Source organism: Crocodylus porosus, unplaced genomic scaffold (assembly GCF_001723895.1).
Source record: "Crocodylus porosus isolate Cpor-Errol unplaced genomic scaffold, CroPor_comp1, whole genome shotgun sequence".
NCBI lineage: Eukaryota > Metazoa > Chordata > Crocodylia > Crocodylidae > Crocodylus > Crocodylus porosus.
Window position 1 is genome coordinate 19,485,070 of NW_017728912.1, and position 6,217 is coordinate 19,491,286.

At 42.1% G+C, this 6,217-nt stretch overlaps 1 protein-coding gene across 1 annotated transcript in view; it reads right to left on the reverse strand.

The window, feature by feature from the left end:
- Positions 1-454: 454 nt before the first annotated feature.
- The window catches only part of RRH (retinal pigment epithelium-derived rhodopsin homolog), a 22,095-nt gene continuing 16,332 nt past the window's right edge, over positions 455-6,217 (reverse strand). Inside the window, exon 7 of the mRNA XM_019534108.1 lies at positions 455-675. Within this exon, the coding sequence (XP_019389653.1) occupies positions 573-675 (103 nt within the window). The 3' untranslated portion in view covers positions 455-572. The remainder of the gene's footprint in view (positions 676-6,217) is intronic.

Consider the following 6,217-nt stretch of genomic DNA (forward strand, 5'->3'; position numbering starts at 1 on the left):
AAAAGGCCTGGTGAGAGAGGGCAGAGTGGAAGAGGCACCAGTGAGAGGGGGGAAGTATGAATGAGGCTCAATAGGGCAGAGTGAGAGGACAAATGCATGAGGCTAGAAAGCGGCTGAGTTTGGCTCAGCCACAAGCCACAGCAAAGAGCAATTCAAGGATGCCATCTGTGAGGAATGGGACACAATAAGGGAAGGTCGGAATCTTGTATAGTGCCCTCTGACATCAAGACAGTACAATGGGTAGCTTCCGCTATTTATACACCAGTTTTGGGGACAGCAAGTCATAGCAGACAAGACTGGGCAGACTGCCCTACTTAGGAGGGCGGGCCAAGGTTGAGACCCAGCCCCGAGATGGCCCCCTGTCACAGAAACATATATTAGGCCAATTGGTTTAGTCTTCAATACTAAAGTCCAGCCTTTTAAAAAAATAAACACAACAGAGAAAAACAGCTGGTATAATAGGATGGATTATTATTTCATAGCCAATTCCATGGCCAAGATTTGACTTCTTTCCATTTACTGCACAAAACAAACTGTGTGGCTAAATTCTATAGCAGTGCTTTCCAGCAGTATTATCTTAATGGACTTTGAGACACATTCATTGGCAAGGAGTTGTTAATAGTTATCTCCTGCTGAGCCTGGCACCGCACCATTGCCAAGATTGATCTCCGGAACCTAGAATGAGGGTGAGAGGAGGCAAAAATTCAAGTCACTGGATAGACAGTAAAAGAAGCAAATGCAGAGGAAAATTTAGGCCAATTGATTGTAATAACTGTGCGAAGATAATACAGCTTTTTATTTTTATGTAGTAATTAAATTAAAAAGCCATGCTTTTGGAATTCAGGGAGTCTTGATTTTCTTCTTATCCCAGCGTAAATCAGTACATCATTATGAAATCATCAAAAGGGGAAGGCTCCTGCCCACCAAGTTTTGTTAAAATTACCTCACACCCCATTCTTTTCCTGGACAACCTCAATTTTCATTGACCTGCTTCAGGAATTCAGATCCCTAAACCAGGACACATTAAATATCCCATTTTATTCTATGCTTTAGGGTTGTTAGTTGTAGCCATGTTCGTCTAAGTACATAGGCAGACAAGGTTCTTTGGGTAGATGTGGTATCTTTTATTAGATCAACTAAATAGTTGGAAAAAATGTTCTTTGCAAGCTTTTGGGCGCAAACACCCTTCTTCAGGTATATATAAAGTCTGCTGGTGACTTGTGTGCTCTCCTGCTAGAATACAAGCCAAAATGCAAAATTCAGGTCTGTAAAAATGGCCTATGCAAATGTGTGGCAGTGAGAATCGGAAGGGTGGAAGACAATAGGTGTGAGACAGGTAGGCAGAAGGAAAGGGGAAATGTTGAACTGGTGATAGATGAATGTAGCTGGTAAAATGCAGACAGGTTACCTGAGGTTATCAGATGGCAGGTAGATATTGAATTTTGCCATTTGAAATGGAAAATTCACAATATGAAGAAGAAAGAAGCCAAACTCAATAGCAACATATAATTTTCTAAGCCTATGCTAGCACAACATCATTCCTACAACATCATTCCCAGAGGACTGAACATCTACAGTCCTCTGACTTCTACACACAACTCCAAATATGCTTCACAACTATGCAGGAGAACATCAGAAAAACTCAGAAGTCATGCCCTTCACATAACCTACTCCAAAAGAAATCAACTCAGGAAGGAAATCAACACAACCTGCAACAACTTAAAAGAGATAAATCCAGATATCTTCCCAAACATTACACAACATATACATAAAGATGACCAAAGATGTTTTACAACAATCATCCAAAATAAAAAGAAGAAATGAAACCACGGGAACAACTTTTCCAGCCACTAAACAACCATCAGAGAAACACCACCAATACCATACAACATTCCAGCCTCATACCTGATAAAACTGAAGGAACAAGTCAACCTTCAAATATTATCAATTTCTCCATGCACACATTTACCAAAGCTGAAAAAAATCTGTCCTCTCTAAAGGCCTTAAGTTTTGTCTGAAAAAATACCCTAATAATATACTACAAAGTGGAGAACTAGAAGATTTTTTTCTGAAGCCTCTGTCTCAAGGAATATTTCCACAACCAAAAGGAATTCACTTGCAACAACACTTCATCCTGTGACAACATCAAGGAAAATATTAACACCAAAAATCAAAAAACACCTCACAGTAGTCAAAATTCAAGCCTCAACTGCTATATGCTTCAGGGAAAGAATGAACAATTAAATAATCAACAACAAACACTACCACAACAACCTCTCCCTCTCAGACAGAAAGGCCATAGAATCTCTAAAATCCAAGTACCAAATAGTAATAAAACTAGCAGATGAAGGAGGAGCTACAGTTATCCTTAACCATGAAGACTACATCAAAGAAGCCAAAAGACAACTCTCTGACAACTCTCTGACCACCTACTATGAAAAACTAGAGGAAGATCCAACTCCCCTGTTCACCTTACAACTCAAAACCACCATCATCATTTCCATCTGAACTAGAAGAAAAACTACAAAACTTGATCCCCCCCACTACCCAATCCACGGACTTTTTACATGCTCCCTAAAATCCACAAACAAGGAAACCCAAGCAGACTTATCATATCCAACCATGGAACCCTAACTGAGGAAATATCAGGTTTCATCAAATCCATCCTAAAATCTCTTGTCACCCAAAGACTGAGTTTTGTCCAAGACACAACAGACTTTCTATGAAAACTTAAAAACACCTTCCCAGCAACACCATCCTAGCCACCATGGATGTCACCAGCTTATAAAACAACATGCCCATGAGGATGGCATGCAAGCTTGCCTTACAAATCTAGAAGACCAAAATTACAACTCAGAGTACAGACCTAAAGTTATTAGTTAACTTATACACTTCATCCTCACAAACAACAACTTTAGTTTCTATAACTTCCTCCAGACCAAGAGGAAGTGCTAGACTTCAGAAAGGCTAACTTCAATGAGCTCAGGAGATTAATAAGTGAGGCACTAAAAGACAAGAGCATTGGTGAGATGGGAGTCCAGGGAAACTCCTTCAGGCACAGAAGGGGGCAATCTCATTTTACATAAAAGGGGGCAAAAGGGCCAAGAAACCCTCTTGGCTGAACAGGGAAATCCAGGAAAGCCTAGGGGTGAAAAAAGAGGCATACAGACTATGGAAGGAGGTTATACCAAGGAGGAGTATATCTACTTGGCTCACACTTGCCAAGGGAATCATTTAGAAAGGCCAAAGTAGCAATAGAACTCAGGGTGGCAACAAAAATTAAAGACAACAAAAAGTCCTTCTTAAGGTATATAATATAGGGAGCAAAAAGAAGGCATATGTTAACATAGGACTCCTACAGGACAGACTAGGGCAATTGGTGACAAATAAGAGGGACAAAGCTGAGCTCTTCAATGAGTTATTTTACTTCTGTTTTTCTGAACAAGGATCAAGACAAATCTTCCAACTGGACTACAGGCAGGCACAGGAGGGACTCCAACCCACCAAGAGTTAACACTGACCTAGTGAAGGGACACTTGAAGGCTCTGGATGTGTCTTAAGTCAGCAGGCCCAGATGATCTTCATCTAGGAGTCCTGAATGAATTGGCCAGTGTCATAGCAGAACCATTGGTATGACTGTTTAAGCACTTGCAGTGCTCAGGACAGGTCTCAGAGGACTGGAAAAGGGCCAATGTGGTCCCTATTTTCAAGAAGGGGAGGAAGGAGGATCCGTGTAACTATAGGCTGGTTAGTCTCACCTCTATCCTTGGGGAAAACCTCTGAAAAAATTATTAAGGATTACATTTGTGGGAGTCCAGCAGGAAAAAAAACGCTGAAGGGCTACCAGCATGGATTCATAGTAGGTAGATCCTGCCTAACTAATCATCTTTCTTTTTACAACCATGTCACAAAATGCTTAGACACAGGAGTTGAGGTTGATGTCATTTACTTGGATATTAAAAAGGCCTTTGATATGGTGGCTCATCCCATTCTCATAAATAAACTAAGCGACTGTGATGTAGATGATTACCTGGTCAAGAGGGTGGCAAATTGGCATAAGGGATGCACCCAGAGAGTGGTGGTGGACGGGTCAATATTGACCTGGAAAGATATGGGCAGTGGGGCCCCCCAAGGTTCAGTCCTTGGATCATTGCTACTCAATATGTTCATCAGTGAGCTGAATGAGGGCATGGAAAGCACTCTGTCCAAATTTGCAGATGACACCGAACTATGAGGCCAAGTAAACACATTAATGGGCAGGGAATGAATTCAGGCAGATATGGACAGGTTGGAAAAGTAGACAGAACAGAATAGGCTGCAGTTTAACACAGATAAGTGCAAAGTGCCGCATCTAGGGTGAAGGAATCTCCAACACACTTATAGACTGTGAGGTGACTTCCTAAGCAGCACAGCAGGAGAAAGGGATCTCGGAGTCAGTCGACTCCAAGATGAACATACGTCGTCAATGTGACAAAGTGATTAGTAAAGCTAACTGTACTCTATCATGCATTAGCAGGTGCATCATGAACAGGTCTAGGGAGGTGATACTTCCCAGCTAAGTAGCATTGGTAAGGCCACAGCTGGAATACTGTATTCAGTTTTGGGCGCTGCACTTCAAGAAGGATGTGGAAAGCCTTGAGAGGGTCCAGAGGAGGGTTAGGGGTCTGCAGGTAAGGTCCTACAAGTAGAGATTAAGGAACCTCGATCTCTTCAGCCTCCGCAAGAAAAGGCTGAGAGGGAATCTAGTGGCCATCTACAAATTCTTCAGCGGGGACAGCAGGGAATAGGAGATACTCTGTTTACCAGGGCACCTCTTGGAGTTGCTAGAAACAATGGCCACAAACTGACAGACAGCAAATTTAGATTAGACATCAGGAAGAACTTCTTTACAATAAGGGTTACCAGAATCTGGAATGGGCTTCCCAGGGAGGTGGTGCTCTCCTCTACCTTGGAAGTCTTTAACCGGAGACTGGAAAAGCACCTGGCTGGGGTCACCCGACCCCAGCGCTCTTTCATGCCCAGAAAGATAATCTCTTCATCATTTGGACCAAAAACCTGATTGATTTCCATCACAAATTCATTAACTAGCACCGTTCCGTCAGACTCTCTCTTGAATACTTCAGCACCAACATTTCTTTTTTAGACACTATGACTAATATTCAGAATCGTAAAATACAAACCACCGTATACAAGAAATCCACAGACCAACATACATATCCACACAGAACCAGCAATAACTCTAAACACACCAAGAAATCTGTACTATACAGCCAAACCCTCCAATACCACCAAATTTGCACTGAGAAGAATACCCATGACTATCACCTTGCTAATCTCAAAAGGGCTTTTGCCAAACAAGGACACTTTTCCAGAGATATAGATTGTACTTTTGAAAGAGTCACTCAGATCCCACATGAAGAACTGCTGCAGTACAAAAAGAAACTCCCCACAAATTGCACACCACTAGTTATGACATACCATCCTTCCCTGGACCCTATACAGAAAATCCTCAAACAACAGTAACTCATACAAGAAGAACACCCATTTCTTAAAGAGATATTTCCAGAACCACTCATCCTAGCCTTTAAACAAGCACCAAACTTTGCCAACCACATCACCAGAAGCAAACTTCCTATGGCCCAAAGCACACTGAATGGATCCAGACCATGCTGAGGCAAAATGTAAAACCTGCCAACACATCTTCACCACTCCCACAATAACTACACCTCAGAACAGAGCCATCACCATTCCTGGATCTTACACCATTTCTGGGACTTATACCTCCAGAAATGTAATATATCTCAACCAGTGCTCTAAATGCTCTGATGGAAAATATGTAGGAGAAAAAAAACAACAACTGTACCAGAATGAACACACACCAAAAATTTATCAGACAAAAATACCAAATTATCTGTGGATGCATACTTCTCATAAGACAACCACTCTCTCTCCAATCTCTCAGTTCCAATCCTCAAAGGGAATTTAGAAAACACTAGGGCTGTGCGAAATTTCGCCGACTGTTTCAAGTCAATGCTGTTTCAGCTTGTTTTGAGTTTCAAAGGTAAAGCTGGGCTTGCCTGCAGATAAACCCAGCCAGGTCATGAGGTGCTACAGGGATTTGGGAGCGGGGCTTAGGGGTCTGGGAGCTCAGGTGGTGTTTTCGTCGATCCTCCCAGTCTCGGGCTATGGGCTGAGGAGGGAGAGGAGGATCCACACA